The sequence below is a fragment of the Drosophila santomea genome, chromosome 3L (genome assembly GCF_016746245.2).
Source record: "Drosophila santomea strain STO CAGO 1482 chromosome 3L, Prin_Dsan_1.1, whole genome shotgun sequence".
Taxonomy (NCBI): domain Eukaryota; kingdom Metazoa; phylum Arthropoda; class Insecta; order Diptera; family Drosophilidae; genus Drosophila; species Drosophila santomea.
In genome coordinates this window covers 13,608,111-13,627,857 of record NC_053018.2, presented here as the reverse complement: position 1 = coordinate 13,627,857, position 19,747 = coordinate 13,608,111, and the positions used below count along the sequence as shown (strand labels likewise).

The following is a 19,747-nucleotide window of genomic DNA, read 5'->3' as shown; positions in this document are numbered from 1 at the left end:
ACTAAGTTCAATTGACAATTGAAATACAATATTTTTATTTGTTCTGTGCAGACAGATGAAAATCCTTGCTGTCATAATAATATGAATATTATTTGCGTCTGGGCTTTTACTCTAAAACGATTTGATGTAATGGCTCGAAAAAGTATTATGGGGTTTTTACGAGTTTTGCGCATCAGGGATGTTAAAAGAATAAATGCAGCTCTCGATTGTGCTGAATTTCGATTGAGATTTAAAGCTTGATATTTTGTTGCCGAAGTAAATGTGATACTAGAAATAGCTTTTTGCTATAAAACTAACACAATTGCCAAAAATATTTACATACATTTCAATATGCCCTGTCTTTGAACAAAAATGTTCTATTGGTGGAAAGCGAAACTGTTACCCACCAAATCACCATTCCAGATTGCCAGTAACTTGATCTGCATTAAAGTGAGGTGGGAAGTTAAGTGCTTGCCAACGCCGCTTTTTTCCATCAGCTCTTTTATCTGCCAACGCCCATCAAACTCTGCAATGAACTTTAGATTTTAATAAAGTGCTCACTTGCAGTGCCGCTTCCCCGTCCTGATGAAGTTCACGCGTTTTAATGATGAAAAAAAAGGATAGTCTGGGCGCTAACTAACACTGAAATGTGTATATCCTTTTGAGTGCGCGAAGGGAGGTGCAACAAAAAAGAATCAACTGAATGAATATGTGTTGCTTGCGCTGGCAGCTTTGAAACTGCATGAATTAATGCCACAGAAAATGGAGAGGCGGTGCAGCCTGCGAGTGGGCGTGGCAGGGGCAGGTTGCAACATCAAAAGCGACAACGCTTCCACCAGCCAAACCGAACCCAGCGACGTCATCATCATCATCATCATCATCGTCGTCGTCATCGCCATCGCCATCGTCGCGGAGTGCTCCAATTAAACTCAACACGTCAAACAACAGAGGCGGACATCAAGTATACGCCACGTTGTGCTGCTGGTGGCATTGGCCAAGCCGCTTGCCGGGATCTGGCTCTAACGATATACTCGTTAGTCACGCGGTTAAATTTCACATGGCAAGCTGAAGGCAACACGGGCGCATCTTTTTAGTTTTAAAGCTATATCCGCCATATTGCCGCAATTCGTGTACAGTGAATACCGCCAGTTTCGACTAGAGACCTTTTTACTAGAGATTTATCTTTATGTTCAAATTTATGATATTTTTAAAAAGATTATGATATTTACAAAAATTGAACTCCACTTAACAATACAATTTTATAACATAAGAAATCTAAAAGTGGCTATGACTGGCACGTCTGAACCTCTAAATTTAAAAAAAATCAAAGAATACATTTTCAAACTCAATTTTATATATTGCCACAATTAAATTTGAGCCCCAACTTTTATAAATGTTAGTGCTTGGCTACGATTCCAAAGTGCCAAAGAGGTTTTTGTGATTTTCTGCCAGCACTTCGTATAGATTATGTTCCTAGCTGAAAAACGATATCTCCAGTAGCTTTTCCGCGTTTTTTCGCAGCGCGTGTGTTGCATGTTTTGATGGCTTGTAACTGCTCAACTGCTCATGCATATTCATGCAAAACGGCAGCCAAAGCAAACGAACCGTCGGGATTGCTGTGGGGCTGCCTGCAAATCAACGCGGCCACAGTCGAGTGCTCGCAAGGATGTCATCGAGGACTTCCTGGCCACCACGGGTGTCTGCCGTCTGCCATCTACCATCTACCATCTGCCATCTGCATTCCGCAGTCTTACCGCTAAGGCAGCTGTTGCCGTCAATTTTCGTTGTCGGAACACATGAATATGCAAAAGGACACTCCGTAAGCCGCGACTCCAACTCAACTAACTCACTTGATGAGACAAAAGGTTGTGGTTTTCTCCTTCCTTCACAAAAGGCAATCAATGGCCCAAGGCTGGCGCTGAGTGGGAAATCGTAAAGGAGCTTTACGTTTCAGCACTAAGCCACATCGCATACCCAGTGATCAGTTATGCAGTTTTGGAGCATTAAAACTATATATTCCCAGTATATTTATAGCTGAAATATACTTAATTGAGGTATTGAACAAGCAGATTCCAGAGACTTAGGCAGGGTGCCTAAATAAATATATATAAATATGCCAAATAAATAAATATATATATGTATATATCAGTTTTTTTATTCAGAACATATAAAATATATCTCCAAATATGGAATGTTATGCCTCGTTAAGTTCGTAATTAAATTTCCAATCAAACTGTGTTTTCAAAAAAATATTATATTTTGTTCACTTTTTTTGCAATTAATTGATGATGATTTTGGATTTTAGCCGAAAATCGATTTTCTTTGTTTTTGTGATTATAAGTATCAGTATTTTGATCAGAACATTCAAAATATATCTCCAAATATGGAATGTCATACCTCGTTGAGTTCGTAATTAAATTTCCAATCGAACTGTGTTTTTACATTTTTTGCAATTTTTGATGATGATCGAATGCCTGGTGCGGGGTGCGTGGTGTGGCGTGCGGGGTTTGTGGGCTTTTTTGCCATAACTTGGCCAAAAATGGCTAATATAAAAGCTAAAATAAAGACTGTTTTGTGCTGCAAATAAGCTAACTACGTCTATCCATACTTTTTCGATATTCAAATTTCGAAATTTTGGCATTTTCGATAAGGGGTACGATCATCAAAATTTGCGAAAAATGGCAGAAAATTACATTTTCCTTTTATGAGCACAGGTGGATAGGAAATTTTGTTATGTTATATAAGTTTTGAATTATACAAAAATGTAATGTACAATGCATGACACTAAGAATAAATGAAAACTTTCTCCAAAATGTAGTTTAGTTAGCGGGATGCAGAGTGGGCGTGGCAAAAAGCTTTAGGGTGCGGGGTTTGGGGTATGTGCGGATCTGTGGCGAGCTCTGACAAGATCTGGCGGGATCTAATGGGACCAGTGGCAAGCTCTGGGCTGAGTAACGGATCAGATAGTTGAGGAAATCGACTTTAGCGTTCTCTCTTCTTTTATACTCGTATTTTGAATGCATTGAAATGCATGCAAAAAATTATGTGTATGTATGCATTCATACAAAGTCCTGCCAAGGAGCTGCAGAGGAACTTAAATACTTGTCATGGCAAATACTTCGATGTTGTTGCTGCTGTTGCTGTTGCCGTTCCTGTTGCTGCTGGGCAACATGCAAGGAGCAACATCCTACAGAAGTGGCAAGCAAATGTGTCTGTCAGCGTGACTATGTGTGTGTGTTTGTGTGAGCTGCCATGTTGTTGTTGTTCATTATGTTGCATTTGCAATGCAAATGCTTTTGTGCTTTTTGTTGATGTCGCTACGACAACGACGACGCTGAGGCTTATGTTGCTGCTGTTGCTGCTGCTGCTGAGCCTTTTATTTCTTTATTGTGGCTGCCACATTGTGCGTCTATCAGAGAACTGCAGCAAGCCACCGGCACCCTAAGTGTACCCGCTAAACACCGGGAGTCTCCGCACCCGGGTGTTTGGAGACACCCTAAATTTAGCAATGACAAACACCCGGGTGTTTTGCCACCAGGGTGTTTTTTGTACTTGCACAAAAACACCCGGGTGTCTGCTGTGCAAAGAAGTTTAGGGTGGGTGACGCGCAAGCAAGGATCGGCCGCAGGTACTTTTCTGTATGCATAAAAATTGTATGGGTGGAAGCGAGACACGGTCCAAAAAATTTAGGGTGAGTGGAAATACCCAAGGAAAAGGTCGTGCACATGTTTTTGCGTTTTGATGTATCTAATGTCTTAACAGAAAACAAACTTATGTATTATTAAATAATATAATATATATATTATATATATTATTAAATAATATTTGTACTTAATTAAGACAATTCTATTTCTATTGCTTTTTTTTATCACTTTAAAAAGAAAAATTATACATACAAAATTAAATATGGGAATTAAATATTAAAAATTTTAACAAAGCAAGTAATATAAGATATAAAAAAGAAATGTCTATTTCGTGTTGGTGAAATTTCTGTAAAAAGAATGCATAAATCTACAGATTTTGGGCGTAATATATTTCGTTTTTCAGTACTTACTGTACTTTTCTTTTTCGTATGTTACCTACCACAGGCACTCGAATGTCTACCAGACACCCGGGTGTTCACCAAAACACCCGGGTGTTTACCAAAACACCCGGGTGTTTTGCCAGACACCCGGGTGTTTCCGAGAAAAAGGCACTTGCCTTTTTCTGCATGTTTGCCTTCTCTACCCTTCGTTATGAGTGGCAAGTGTGATCGGTACCCGCGACGTAGGGTGCCGCATTGATTCGGGTGCGCAGGCACCAGGGTGTTTGCAGACACCCGAATATTTTGACCGGGTGTTTGTATGTACCCACGAAAACCGGTGTGAGTGGCACCCGCACTCAAAATTGTTGAGTGTGATCAGGGTGGCAAAAAATGCCACTCTTGCAGTTCTCTGGCGTCTATTCAGCTATGAATACATGTGTGTGTGCGTCTCATGCATGAGAGCAAGTGCATCTGTGTGCGTGTATGCATTTGCTTTTTGCTGTTTATACTTCTAATAAAAATGGTTCGTTATATTATGCTCGGATGCACTGCACTAGGCATATTGAATAAGTGCTCATAGTGCTGCCAGCGCGTGCAGTATGTACATAAGTAGAAAGCAGATACAAAATAAGTTTAGGTTGATCTGGAAAATTATGTATACCAAAACAACCAATATCTAAGCAACTTATTGAATATGAAACTATATCGTTAGGAAACAAGTGTTTGTTGGGCATTCATATAAATAAGTTTCCTGATTTTATAACAATTAAATTTGCCTGATTGTTAGATGTATGTTTTATTTTTTTATTTAATGTATTGACGCACCAAATTATAGCTTCTATTTAAATTCAAACTACAAACTTTTTTTTTAATGCAAAGTAAAATCATTCGCCTCATTTTCTTATGTAATACGTTCAAGTTATCACTCTGGCACTTCCGTCAACTTTGAACACCGCACGAACAGCATTTTTCCGACGAGGCACAGCCCCGGGCGGAGTGCGTGTGGGCGGGGCTGGAAAAGCCGCATGCCCCTGCAACATTTTTTTGTGGCGCACAGAAACTGGCTGATAAACGCAAACAAATATGGGCGACAACAGCTCCAATGGGCGACGGAAAATGGTTGGCGTTGTTCTCGTTTCGGTTTCCTCGCAGTTGCAGTTGCCGTTGCCGTTGCCGTTGCATTCCATTAACATTACAAATGTATTCATTGTTCGCAACAGGCAGCGGCAGCAATGACGCCATTATGCGGAAATGTGACAAGTGATAGAAAGGATAATGCCGCCCCCTCTGCATTTTGCCCCCTTCGTCCTGCGTTCTGCGTCCTGCAGCATGCGAAACTTTTGCCTTCGCCGTTGTTTTCGCTTCTTTATGCGCAAGTGGCTTTATTATTTGTTTTTCCCGCTCCCACGCTAATATGGCCAGATGTGTGTACATATATGTGGTGTCTGGCTTACTGCAGATGCTGCACACCCAACAATAAAAACGAGTGCAAGGAAATTGCGTTTTCTGGCAGCAGATTTAATACCCTGGTTTATGCTAAAAGCTCATATAAGATGATATATGCTATATAAAATAACAAACTTTTTTCTATTCATCTATATATTTATCTACTAGTTAATTTCTATACCTACCATTTATATTTATCTATCAAGAATTTAACAAATTTAAGTTTGAGAGTACAAATATATTACACTTTTTATGCCATTTAATTATGCACTCACTGAACTAAGCTCCTAGTAGAAGGACTTTTCCCCAATGGAAGGCAGTGGAAAACTAACAACAACAATCGTGAAAGGATGACAAAATCACAGAATGCCAAATTGTTTTCGTATTATTGTTGCCATTGTTGTCGCTGTTGTAGACGGAGTTGCAGTGGTAGTTGCAGTTGCAGTGGTAGTTGTAGTTGTAGCTGGTGCTGTTGCTGAGCTTATCGTTATTTAAATTAGCATTACAATGCACTCACACTGGCGCACGCACTGCGTGACATCGCAACCATATTGTTGCTTTGGGAACTGTTTGCTGCAACGCCGAGGAGGATAGTTTTCCAACTAGGTTGCACTCCTCTAACTCCGCAGCACACCCACTCATTCCGCACCACTTTCTTTGCGATTGTGTCGCAGTATTTACTACATTTTTAATTAAAATCGAAAAGTTTTCAAAGCGATTATCATTATTATTATAATGCTAATAAATGTTGAGTTAAGCGATTTGCAATAAGTTTAAATTAACTATTTCTCTAAACGAAAAATATATTTAATCCTTTCACCTTTTCTCCACTCGAAAATATCAAAGTTCTTATGGATGAGTAAGCCCCGAAGAGTTTGAATAAAACAACCTTAGAGAGAAAAAAACGAAAACATTTATAAACTTCACGCAACAATGCCATAGTAATGGGACAAGAGATGTCAGTTGATATGCGCACACACAGAGATACACACGGATTTATAAAATGAGTGTAGGCAACAATTTGGCATTATCCGCCTTTGCAAACTTCCGTTGGTGCAACCCATATTTATTTGGCTTAAAGCCCGATACTGAATGCCTAGGAAGGAGCAAAAATCGACTTCGGCATTATGCAATCGTGCGCGGCGATGGAGTTAGATTGGACGATCTGAGGGGATTCCCCGAGATGCGATGCCGTACAAATGGCAATACATTTTTCATGGCTTCGAAAGTCCTGACATTGCGTCCTTCTTCCCTCGAGTTTGCTGCTCAGACAGGTGTGCAAAATAACTGACAAATATTTCACACATGCACCGTTTCAAAGCCATTCGTTCTCACGAAACTCAAATCCCGGCAATATTTTTGGAATTTCGTTCATTTTCGCCTCAGAGGAGCGATGTCAATTACAGCACCTTTTAGCATACAAAATGTCTAGTAATTAAACAAGAGGGAAAGATATAGTCGTGTTCCTAGTTTATTAGATACCCATTTATAAGCTTGCAGAAAGTGATGGCATAATAATAAAATTTAACAAGACAAATAGCAGAATATAATGAAAACATCAAGATAGTTTTCTAAAGTGTTCGATGGAGTAGGACTTTGATCCTGGTCAAATAAATAATTTAATAGTTATTTAAGCTTTCTTCTTCCTGTTACTTTTATTCTACTTTTATTTCTGTTTACTTAATGAGTGTGCAATGAGTAAAATTATTAAAAATTAGTAAAAATAGAGTCAATAGCTTATGTGGAAATCGAATAAAATATCATATTACTTTATTTTTATATACACTTCTTGTGACCCATTAATATGATTATAAGATATATAGTATAATTTATAATTTTAATGTTAAGCAAATTTTTCTAGAATTTTGTAAGAAAACAAATTAAAGTGGCCTTAAAAAACGGCTTGAAAAGACCACTCTAAAAATCCCTATTTCAACCTATATTGGGAATAGAAAATAGTAGTTCCCGCAAGTGGAATTGAGACATAATGAAAGAAGGTTTAAAAAAACCATTTGAAATAAATACCAAATATATGTTCTTGTGTTAAAAGCAATTAACGTTATAATTTCATGTTTTAGTCTTCATTTAAAATGTAACAACTTAAGTTGAAGTCAAAACATTTATTAGAGTCGTTTTCGATGTAATGATATATGGCTAGCCAACAACGTCTTAGGCGGAGGTTGGTTTCGGCTGGATTACTTCGGTCACTTTGTTCAAGCCTTCCTGAATGTGACCAATACCCTCCGAAATGATCTCCTGCACAGATAGAAAAGTTGTAAATTAGTAAATATTTTAAGAAATATACGTTTTAGACACGTCCTGACGTTTAAGAATCTATTACGATGCAAAGTTTTGCGATTTAAAGTCAGACGAATGCCGATAAATTATTTATAACTCGAATTATTTTGTTATGTTTTAGTGAAAGCTGTAGTAACAGCTGTAGTTTATAGTTACCTTAACTTTGTCCCCGTTCATGTTCTTAATTTTGGTGATGGCATTGTTTATCTCAATTCTGAATTGCTCCAGAGGATCGACTTCGGCAGCGGGCTCTTCACGGGCGACGCGAGCGGACATAGCCACCTGAAATCAAAGTACCACATTGTAGTCAGTCCTGACAATCCTGCCTCTGCGTTCCAGGACATTGGGCATGAACTTACGGCGAACAGGGCGAACAGGAAGAGAGCAAGTGCGATCTTGGCCATTTTAGTTTGGTTTTTTTTGTAACTACTGTGGAACTCTGAACTAGAGAACGATGACTTGAGTACTGATTGAACCTCTGCCAAACTACTCATAACAACACCTCGTTTTGCGCCGCAGCCGCCCGAATTTGAGCCCGGCTTATCTACTGCCCGGCAGTAGGAAGGGGAAGGCCGAGCGCTTAGAGCTACGGAGCTGACCCGTGATAAGAGTACACTCAGGGAAAAATTAACGCTTTTCGATATCAAATCAAGAACGAACCGCATCGAAAGTACGGTAAACTCGAATTTTTTTTATTCAAGGACAAAAATTTAAATTCAAGAACGAATAATTTGAGACCGAAATTATGAATTTGAGAACGAACGTTCTGGATCCAAGTACGATAAATGTACTGCTTTAAGTATGGGAAATACTTAAAATAAATATTAAAAATACTTGACCCAAACTCGTCAAATTTTAATATGTGCATTATAAATTCACGGTTTAAGTTGTACACATTTAAAACTGAAGTATGAGTATTTTTATTTTCAGAGCAAACACTTTTGTTTTAAGAACGAATCATATTTATTGTTTATTTACACGAATTTAAAAGTTTTGTTATTCTTATTTTATATATAGTAAATGTATACATAAAAACTTCCATAACTTTTTTCTTAAAAATTAAATTGTTACACTTTTCTTAAAGTTCTTACAGCTAAACATATTTAACGAAACGCGCTGTCAAGCAAAATAACAAATAGATTCCTGGGCATCTATAAAAACGAAGAAAGACAAATATAACAATAAGTAAATAGAAATTTTGTTATTAGTTACATTACCTTCATTTATTGCCGACTGTGCTTCGGTAAGCTGTTGCCTGCTGAGATGGTTTTTAATCTTCCTATCGTAAAAAGGAAACACTGCGCTTCAGGTCGTCCTATTTAAAAACCAATGCATGCTCATTCTCTGGGCGTATTTCGCAGAAGTCAATTTTTAACTGTAAATATTACACATTAATTTATAGATTTATTTCTTTTAGAAGTAACATTTGGCAACACAAAAGTTTTATACACATACATGCATACGCATATACATATGCGTGCATGCAAACACGTGCATAGGCCACCGACTTTTTATACCCGTTACTCGTAGAGTAAAAGGGTATACTAGATTCGTTGAAAAGTATGTAACAGGCAGAAGGAAGCGTTTCCGACCATATAAAGTATATATATTCTTGATCAGGATCAATAGCCGAGTCGATTTGGCCATGTCCGTCTGTCCGTCCGTCTGTCCGTCTGTCCGTCTGTCCGTCTGTCCGTCCGTCTGTCCGTCTGTCTGTCCGTATGAACGTCGAGATCTCAGGAACTACAAAAGCTAGAAAGTTGAGATTAAGCATACAGACTCCAGGGACATAGACGCAGCGCAAGTTTGTCGAATCATGCTGCCACGCCCACTCTAACGCCCACAAACCGCCCAAAACTGCCACGCCCACACTTTTGAAAAATGTTTTGATATTTTTTCATTTTTGTATTGGTGTTGTAAATTTCTATCGATTTGTCAAAAAAAATTTTGCCACGCCCACTCTAACGCCCACAAACCGCCCAAAGCTGCCACGCCCACACTTTTGAAAAATGTTTTGATATTTTTTCATTTTTGTATTAGTCTTCTAAATTTCTATCGATTTGCCAAAAAACTTTCTGCCACGCCCACTATAACGCCCACAAACCGCCCAAAGCTGCTACGCCCACACTTTTGAAAAATGTTTTGATATTTTTTCATTTTTGTATTAGTCTTGTAAATTTCTACCGATTTGCCAAAAAACTTTCTGCCTGGGCGCCAACAAACCTACAAACCGCCAAAAACTGTGTTTAAGACTCTCCTTCTCCCTTCCACTAGCTGAGTAACGGGTATCAGATAGTCGGGGAACTCGACTATAGCGTTCTCTCTTGTTATGTATGTATATTACATACTTTATTTAAAGATTTCTACTTACCCTGCACACCGTGCCCATTTTCACATTATTCTTCAATTATTTCACTTAATTCATTTTGTACTTGTTACTCCAGGAACTTTTTGACACTAAATGAGCGACGTGTTGCAATCGATTATCGAAAAAACATATGTTTCTTCAACAACACAGAAATGTAATCGATATAAACAAGTGTAAGAAGTCGAATGGCTGAAGATTTTTCGATCCCATAAATTTTAGTTTAAACTTCTTATATTTTTTGTGTATATTCTTTTAAAATTGGCCGCATAAAATGATCAAGGAATATACATAAATGAGAAAAGATAAACCTTTGTTTTCCATTAGTATTAATAATATCGCTTTTGAAATGTGTAATTCGAGGACAACTAGTACTTATTCCAAGAACGGTTGTCTTAAAAATTTTAAGTACGACACAGTACATTTTTAAGAACGTTCGTTCTCAAATTATTCGTTCTTCAGTTTTCTGAGTGTATATTTTTTTTTGTTTTTTTTTTCCTTTGCATGCTGGGTGAGATTGCTTCGTCTAACAGCTGAGCGTTCGCTTGGCTCAAGAATTCCTACATTTGTTTAGTCACAGAAGATAACAGCTTCATGCAACCGCCAAATAGTTAATCTTTACAGGTTTCAAAGCTATGTCCGTATCCTCGATTCCTAGTATTCTAGCACTTTGACCGTATATATGATTTGTATATATAATTTAGGAATATATTGTTGAATTTCAACAAGAAATAAGTTTATTGATATTGAAATGTGGCTGAGCCGATTTCCCACGTAGGGAATTAACACTGTATAAAATTGAATTCTACAATTTTTAGAATATATGTACGTACGTTTGCTTATCACTCCAATAGTTTGCATAGCTAAGCTGTTCTGAAGGCCTTTTGTTTATCTACTTTTATTTTGTTTTCCATTAAATACCAAATATTTCTAACTTGATTGTAAACAAAGTATACGAATTTATGCCAGACATAATTTGTAGAAGTTTAAATATATATATATATTTAAAAACAAGATAAAACGCTATAGCAGAGTTCCCCGACCATCAGATACTCTTTATTTACCGGAATATCAGACAGACAGACGGACAGGCGGACGGACGGACAAACAGTCATGTTCAAACAGCCATATCGACTCGGCTATACATACTAATCAAGAAAATATATACTTCATATGGTCGGAAAAGCTTCCTTCTACCTGTTACATACTTTTCCACGAATATGGTATACCCTTTTACTGTACGAGTAACGTTGTACTTTATTAAGTGCTTTTCAACATTTGCTATTCACCGGCTATCATTGCACAGCACGTGGCACGTGATAAGGTTTTTTTTCTTGAAATGCTTGATAAGGCGCCCTACATTCGAAATTATGTAATTGCGCAAAATTAATATTTAGAAAGATTAACGAAACACCCGGAAATTTTCAACGCCGAGATGAGTTAAAGAAATTCAAATGCGATTGGACAACATAAAGAGTTCTTTTAGAATATGGAGTTTCTTCTAGAACTTGGATAACATCTACTAAAAACGGTAGTTTTAGTATGGAAAACTCGTCTTAAAAAAGGCAATAGTTTTTCTAGAACACTGTTATCACTACACAAGCAGCGTTCAAAAATACAAAGTTAATAAATAATAATTCAGTAAAAAAGTACAGTTCTCTGATTTTTAAAGTCATGTTGATAAGGGTTCACTACTCGGAGTAAATCGGAAGAATCGGGTTTTAGCATATGCAAAATAGTAACGATTACGATTACGATCATATTAAGAGACAGTCACTTTTTGTTATTGTGACTTAAAAGCTGTTATGATATTAAAACAGAATAAGCGGTAATAATCACAAATGAACTTTCTTGGCTTCAGCTTGAAGCTTATTTCTAAGGGTAATCCATTAAAACCTCAACAATAAAATGTAAAGTGCGATGATAAAGGGTTTCCCCCAACTAAAGCCCCAAGAGTAGTTAGTCTATGGGAGTTTGTTGCGGGAGCACCGAGCTAAACAGCAAACAGAGTTCAAAGTGCACGGCTTTATGGCTCGTTTTGTTAATTTGCCCAGACTCAAACAAACCCAATTAAGTGGCAGCTAGAGTCGGAGAACCCTGACCAGATACCCAGAACCACTAATAAATTTTCATTTGGCGGAATGAAAATATTTAATTGCTATTTCGCCAAGTGGCTAAAACTTAGCCCCACGGACTGGTCTGTTGGTTGGCTGTCGGCTGTAGTTCTCCTAGGGCACCGAACTGAGGATGTGCTCCGGCACCGGCGGATGACACTGGGGCAGAGGTGGCCCCAATGTGGGGTAGGTTCGCAGACGCAGTAGCTCCAGTATCGTCTGCAGTTCCAGCACATGGGCGTAGTTGCGGCGGACATTCTCCATGAGCTGTCGATGGGCCTTAATCTGCGCCATTCTGCGGAGGAAGGAGAAACATTATTCTAGTCATTACACTTTCAACATGCTAGCCCGAAATGTGGATAGTGGTAAAAGTTCTCTTTACTGCAGACAACAATTGTTCATCCCAAGTTATTTAGATACATTTCATCCTATTTTTAAAAGTCAACTTAAGCGGATTCCGATGAACTTTTAGATTTCAGTGTTTAGATTTTAGATTTCAGTGTTCGGTGACACAGTTTAGCTTCCCGTGAAGAGGCTATCTTACCGCTCCCGCTGCTCCCGATCCCGCTTGTCCTCCATCATCGTATCTCGCAATGTGTTTTGGAAAGTGACGTCCACCTTGATACGCTCGATTTTAAAATCAATGGCGTGGCTGCTGCGCTTTATCTCCAGGGTCTGTGCTTTCACCGCATCGATTTGAATGTTGCTTCGGTGGGCCAAAGTTTAGTTTTCATTGATTATAAAATTCAAAAACATATCTTACACACGCTCGATGTTTTTCTTGAATACCAATATCTTTTGTTCAATCACGCGTTCGATAGCTCCGGCTATATACTTCTGTCGCTCTGTCTTCACCTTTTCCCAATTGCGAAGGATATTAAGAAACTCCATGGAAACTTTGCATTTCTCGATGGCATCCAGCATGTATTTCAGGTACGCTATGTTGGCCTTGTACAGCTTGTGTTCCCATTCCTTGAAGATGACCTGACGCCTAAATACTGCCACTCTTTGCATGGCTTTAATCTTCTTATTTCCAGCTTCCTGCATTTGTTTGGATTTATTAATTCACAAAATCATTATCACTTCCCTGTTTGAAAGTCGTTACCTGAATCTGGCGATTCACATCGTTGATGTCATCCACATGCATGAGAACTGTGTTGGAGAGCTTTGTAAATTTGCCCATTACCGAGACCTCAACTTGACCCATTGTGAGGGTTAACTGGATGGTCATGTTTCGCATCTTTTCTAGCTGAAGCGGGAAATTTTTTTATTTTTTTTCAAGAAATATAATATTTTAAGTATTCGCGAGATTAAGCAGAAGCGTTATTTATAATGTGAAAAGACTTAACAGATTAAAAGGGGCCGTACTATATTATTTTTGAAAAGCTGTAAATTATGCAGTAATATTTTTCTATATAAAAGCCAACATTTGGCTTTCGTTGTTATATAGTGTGAACAAATTTTTAATAATTAACGTATATTAAACAAAATTGTGTTTTTGTGAGCAGCACATTTGTTTTGAGTGCAGAACTTTCTGAAATCTAGTATTACAACAACACTTACGTATGCTTGGATGCTCTCTTCCGAATTACGCTGAGTCAGGACCTTGGACTCCTTGAGCGCCGTGAGGTCCTTGTTGAGGACACCCAGGAGGGCTTGGCTGTCCAGCAGCTGGTAGCCAATGCCCTTCAGTCGCAGCTCGCTCTCAGTCTTCTGGCGACGCAACTTGACGAAGGCGTCCCAGGACTTGGGATCCACTTGCGGCGGACACTGTTTTGGTTGATCAAACTCGGTGAGATAGTTGAGGAACTCCTGGACATCGTCGGGCAGGGGAAAGGGAGTACGATGGCTGGGCTTTCCGCTCAGCTTGTTCGAGGCCTCCATGCAGATGAGTACCGAGTTAAAGATCTTGCCAGGAAGCTTGGGTCGCTTCTTAAAGAGCTTTGTCATCTCGTGGGTGGCATGTGGGACCAGAGGTAAAAACTGACTGCGAAACTGGCGTTCGACGGCTCGATCGCGGGTCTGTTGAGCCTCCAGTCGCGTTTTCACATCGAGAAAAGCCTTGTCGTAGAAATCGAGTAGGTTGCCATACCTCGTCATATAGTCGTTCAACTTGTCGATGTCCTTGCGGAACATGCTGAAGCGTTTTCGCAGTTGAACCCTTCCGAAATTGATCTTCTCGAGGGTGAGCATGCGTATTTGCCCCTGTTTGAGGGCAAAGTCATACTTCAGTTTCATGATCATCAGTTCGGCTACGCGCTGGTTGAGCTTCAGAATCTGGGAAGCCTTGAGAGCCAACGTTTTCTCTTCGTTCTCGTGCAGGATTCGAAGGTATTTACGGCGGTCCAGTTCCAGCAGACGAACTGCCTCCTCGTAGGCCCGGAATATCTTCTGCTCCTCGAGATTAAACTCGTGCGGCTCCTTCTTCTGCATGAACTCCGGCTCCGGTATGTCCTTCTTGATCTCCTCCTCCCACAGTTTCTCCAGAACCCCGTCCATCATCACTATGAGAGCGCGAGACCAGAACTCTTTGCTCCACAGAAGCAGTCTGCCCTTCTTGCCGCCAGTGTCGATGGTCTTGGGCTTTCGCCGGTTCACTGCCTTCACCTCGGAGTCGTCCACCTCCATGATCCGCTTGATTACCTCATCCTGCGCCAGCGACGGAACTGTGAGTTCAGGTGGCTTGAACTGATCCATATTGAGCAGACGCAGCATAATGTTCATATTGTCATAGATTTTGGTGAGCACCAAGTTGGTGTTCACCACGCTGTCGATGGTGTCCTGCTTGAGTTGCTGCGCCTCGTGGAAGAGTTTGTTGAACTCCTGTTTGAGCGGATCGTTCAGATAGTAACGGATTTTGCAGTTATAGTTGAACAACTGGTTTGAGGTCACCAGGTTCTTGTCCTGCAACTGAAAGACAGGTGCCATTATGTGCTCGTAGATGCTGGTTCCCTCCACCACAAATGGCTTGAGCTCGCGCAATCCTTTGACGACTTCCACGGTCTCCTCCTCACCCACCTCACCATCTTCGATGGCAGGAGGCGGACCATGACCGCTAGCAGCCGGAGCAGGTTGCTCCTCCTCCTCCAGTGAGCCCAGAGAGACGCGTAAGTGGTCCTCCAGGTCGTAGAATCGATACTTATCAAACTCTGACATCTCCACTTTCCTCCGCACGGAGAAGCTCTCGAAGTTGGCATCTGCGAAAATGGAGCGAACACGATAGTTAATGCTCACCGCCTCGCGGGTGACCAGGCGCAGTATCCAGTCGCGAATCCTTGACTGATCTGCAATGGCCCGTTCCAGCGATTCTCGTTCCAGGGCACACAGCTTATGGGCCTCCTCCGTGAGGGCATCCAGCCAGCGATAGTGGAAGCAGAACTTCTTGAAGATGCCCTGCGTCTTGCCCGTCTTTGAGATGTCGTAGTCGATTAGCGCCGTCACCTTGGCGGCAAAGTCCTTGATGCTGGCAACCAGCTTATCGCGCTTCATCAAATCCGCCCTGGTGTACTCCTCCTTGACCTCCTGCCGCTGACTCAGTGGCACAAACATGTGCACCTTGTGCGTTATCTGCTCTATGAAACAGGGAATGCCCTCCTCCGTGGGCAATTTCAAGGCCACGTTTTCGCGAACAAAGTCCGCTAGGGAAGGCAGCCGCATTACTCGCATGCTCTTGTTGGCCAACAGGATAATGAGGTATCTGCAAATCAATCATATAAATGAAATAATAATAATATAAAATATTAGTTACTTTGAATTGAAGCACTCCTTCACCCGCAGTATGTACTCCGTTTGCATGCCCAGGTTGAGAAATCGGCAGATCATAAACGGTTTCTTGGCCCGCTTGTGCTGCTTGAAGTGAACCAGGATACCGCCAAGACTCCAGGTGACCAAGTGCTTGGTCATGCCAGCACCGAGAATATAGCTAAAGTGCCCCGACTTGGTGGAGGCGATCCACTGCAGTTCATCCTTCTCGTTCAACGCGAACTGGTCAAAGTTCAAGTTGTTGTACTCAGTGGCCACGATCTCGATCAGTGACCATCTTCCTACCGGCGGCTGGACGCAGAAGAAGCCGTATTCCTTCGGCAGGATGTACTCTCGCCTATGCAGACGCTTGTCCTTGCCCCAATTGTAGAGCCAGAGCTCGGTGGCGAAGCCAGGACGCTTCATGCTATGATCCCGATTGATGAAGACCATCAGGCGAGGTCCGTCGGCCAGCAGGTAGGTGTGGATGAAAACTTGAGCCAATTCCGGCGGATTCATCTCAAAGTAATGCGTTAACTTGTGCGGCCTGTTGTCCACCTGCACAACGTGCAGCATCTTCATCTGATCCTGGAACACCACCCAGCTGTCGTTGAATTCTATGCCCACCACCGCCGCTGTCTCCATCTTAAGATCGCACAGCACATGCGGCAAACCTGCTCGCTCGAAGTGGATCAAAACGATGCTGGCATCCAAAGTGCCAACGACCACAAGGGCCAGTGTGCGATGGTTGCACATGGTCGTCGCTCCCGGAACGGCCACTTCGCACAGGGTGTGACCTTTGGCCAGGTCCATCATGGCCACTCCTTCGTCGTGCAACACGCAAACGCACTCGTCCTTGAGTCCCTGCACCACTCGAAAGGTAATCACCGGTTTTCCCGTGGGCACCACGTTCTGCAGCGATACCGTCCCATCGGCGTCCACCACCACCTGGTCAATGTTTCCAGGGCGGCGCTCGGCGTAGATTTCGCCGTTGTTGTTGCTCAGGAAGCGGACCACCTCGTTTAAACGGCCATCATACTCCCACTCGAGCTGGGTTAGAAAGTGGTAAGTGATTACTAAAGAGTTCAAGGGAAAACTAATTGTGTAAATACACATATATGCACATCTATCATGATCATGGATCTATTACGCAGTAGGACCTGTGATTCTAATATGGAAAATGCATATAATGAGGCCTACCTTGAAGACACCCGCCTTTTTCTTCACATAATATGCGGTCGAGCTGTTCCAGATGAGGAATCCGGATTTGTGATAGGTAAGGTCGTGGGGGCGGGGCATAATTTCCACATCGCCCTCGGAATCGGGTTCGGATATGGGCTGCCATTGTGGCCTTAGGGCGAAACAGGCCACATCCACTGACAGCAGATGGCCATAATCGTTGGTGGCATACAGGGTGTTGTCCTCGCCGAAGGAAAGGCATCGATTGAGGGACCTCAGAAACTTTTTGCCCAGTTCCACCTCGGCCACTTTGTACAGGAAGGACTCCTTTTCAACGGTGCAGATGTCGTAGCAAATGATGGCCATGTCCCGTTTGTTCAACTGAATGATGCTGGGCAGGCTGTTGAAGCTGATCACAATGCCGCGTTCCACTGTGGGCACATTGGTGGATTGCTCCAGGACCAAAGCTCCAGTGCGGTAGTTGAAGACGCAGAGGCAGTAGTCAGGATAGCCGCCCACAGCGATCAGAAGATCCAGCTCCGAAAAACGGATGTCGGTATAGCTTACCATGTGAGCTAAGGAAAATATACAATGTAATTAAAGAAAATCCTAATCCTGTATACCTACGGGAAATTGAGCTGAACTTGGCCATATCCGGATAGCGGTATATATAGATATTGGGCCGCAGGACGACCTCGGCAAAGGCGAAGAGCGGAAAGCGGTTGTGGCCAGCAAAGCAACTGATACTTAGACCCGTGGACACCGTTTCCGCCTTGAAAAAACTAACTGCCTTCGTTTGCATGTGGACGAACTTGATCGCGTTGCCATTCCGCAGGCACAGGACATCGGGACCCACATTCACGATGGTGTCCCTGTCCCAAATGTTGCACCAACTGTGAAGAGCATGATGTAAGCATATTTTTAGGGATTATTCGCTAAAAACTCACCAAACTGTGGATATTATATTCATATTGGTCCTGTTTGCTTATAAAACTTTGGTATCCGCAAATAGTTTATACGATTTTCGATTGGCAGTCAACAAGTTCTGTGGTTGCTAAGACAATTGTTTCGTATCCCAGGACAACCCTTGAATAAATGCTTTCTATATGTTGGCTTTTGGATTTATTGTAACATTTTCTACTCTACATACCATATATTTATAACAACCAGCGTAGGAATCATTTCAATTTGATGTACTAAAGATATCAGGAGAAATTCAAAGCTGATACTAATTAAGTCCAAGCATATCCGCGTGACTTTACCTATATGACTAAGGGAGCTTTGCCCACGTACTTTGCGACCAAATTTCCCAGGCGACAACTTTTTGACCCAAGTAAATTGCCTTGCCCACTTCCCCTCAAATGTACAAACAATGGACCATAAAAAGCGAACGCCTTAGACAACCGCTGCCCGAAGCGCAATTATATTGTTTGGTTTTTTCCCCGACTGAACGTTACTTTAAAATTTGATGCGGCTTGTTATTTTTATTGCCCAAGCGTTATGGTTAATGGGGTTCCTTATTTGCGACTCTAAGCGGCAATAGGTAATTTTTTACGGGTCGCCGGGGTGTCGTTGTTTGTGTTTGCGGTTATTATTAAATTTCAACCAATTACACAACTTTGTTTTATGCATTTTATGTCAACTAAGTTTAATAGTCATTGTTTAATAGTCATTCCTTAAAATAATTGCATTTTTGGTTTGTTTTTTTAATAAATGGGAGGTTGAATATATTTGCACAATTTACAAATTTTCCTTTTTGGAATAGACGACAAATCTAATGAGACTAAATTAGTTTAAATTGGCTTAAACGCACATAAATTAAATCACTATTTTATCGATTTATTCCAAGCGGAAAGCAATTAAAAACATTTTAGCACAGATTTTCATTTACATCAGGCTATAAATTTCAGTAAAAGCCCGAAATATGTTTAAACAAATTCCTAAAGCCCGGCTCAACACCGAAAACTAATGGCTAACAACAAATAGAATGCATGTTAAATTGGGCCAACAACGGAAATGGTCTTAAGGCCGTTGGGTTAGATTTGTTTGCTGGCCGTATTAAAACTAATTTGCCGGGGCTTACTATTTAAATTTGTTAAACTTTCCGCACTCTAACAAATTAGCTTGAAACGTTTGCAGTGCCAAGCTGAATTTAATATTAATGTGGGGATTTCCCATTCACGAATTGTCCGACCCGTCGAAATGCTAATGAATAAAAAACTGGAAAATCCCAAAGGCCCGTGTGGGTTTGGCTCCTTTTTCGACAAGGAAAAGAGCTCGGGGTGTTTGGGTCAAAAGGACATGCCCACTTTGTTGGTTCCTTGCCAGACGCTTAGCCATCTGCCAGCCAATTGTGTGGCCTATTCAGCTGTTGTTGACAAGACGGAAGGAAGGAATTTTCAGCACATCGGCGCAATCTTTTCTACAAAGTTCCCTTTTTTACGACGCTCGCTACCCGCTACCTGTGGAGGATGTGCCGTGTCCCATAGTCTGTCCTTTATAAAATATTTATTGCCACCATCTGAATGGAGTGGTGGTCTCCCCATCTTGCCTTGGGATGCGGATGCGGATGCCATTACCCCCCAGGTGGGGTTATTAACA

At 41.2% G+C, this 19,747-nt stretch overlaps 2 protein-coding genes and 1 long non-coding RNA gene across 3 annotated transcripts; all 3 read right to left on the bottom strand.

The window, feature by feature from the left end:
• Positions 1-7,484: 7,484 nt before the first annotated feature.
• LOC120449982 (neuropeptide-like 2) lies at positions 7,485-8,261 on the bottom strand. Its single transcript, XM_039632691.2, has 3 exons — positions 8,107-8,261; positions 7,904-8,029; positions 7,485-7,705 (listed from the first exon to the last, which is right to left on the bottom strand). The coding sequence occupies exons 1-3, from the start codon at positions 8,239-8,241 to the stop codon at positions 7,619-7,621; spliced, it is 348 nt and encodes a 115-aa protein (XP_039488625.1). The 5' UTR covers positions 8,242-8,261; the 3' UTR covers positions 7,485-7,618.
• Positions 8,262-8,839: 578 nt separating this feature from the next.
• LOC120449165 lies at positions 8,840-10,304 on the bottom strand. The gene is made up of 3 exons (XR_005616182.1): positions 10,119-10,304; positions 8,965-9,122; positions 8,840-8,898 (listed from the first exon to the last, which is right to left on the bottom strand). It is a non-coding gene; the product is annotated as an uncharacterized LOC120449165 (long non-coding RNA).
• Positions 10,305-11,922: 1,618 nt separating this feature from the next.
• On the bottom strand, positions 11,923-18,557 carry LOC120449581. Its single transcript, XM_039632136.2, has 10 exons — positions 18,297-18,557; positions 18,094-18,232; positions 17,774-18,039; positions 17,168-17,721; positions 15,975-17,017; positions 13,790-15,923; positions 13,332-13,475; positions 12,990-13,267; positions 12,771-12,932; positions 11,923-12,521 (listed from the first exon to the last, which is right to left on the bottom strand). Exons 2-10 carry the CDS (start codon positions 18,114-18,116, stop codon positions 12,341-12,343), a joined length of 4,785 nt encoding a protein of 1,594 aa, XP_039488070.1. The 5' UTR covers positions 18,117-18,232; positions 18,297-18,557; the 3' UTR covers positions 11,923-12,340.
• Between the last annotated feature and the right edge of the window lie 1,190 nt (positions 18,558-19,747).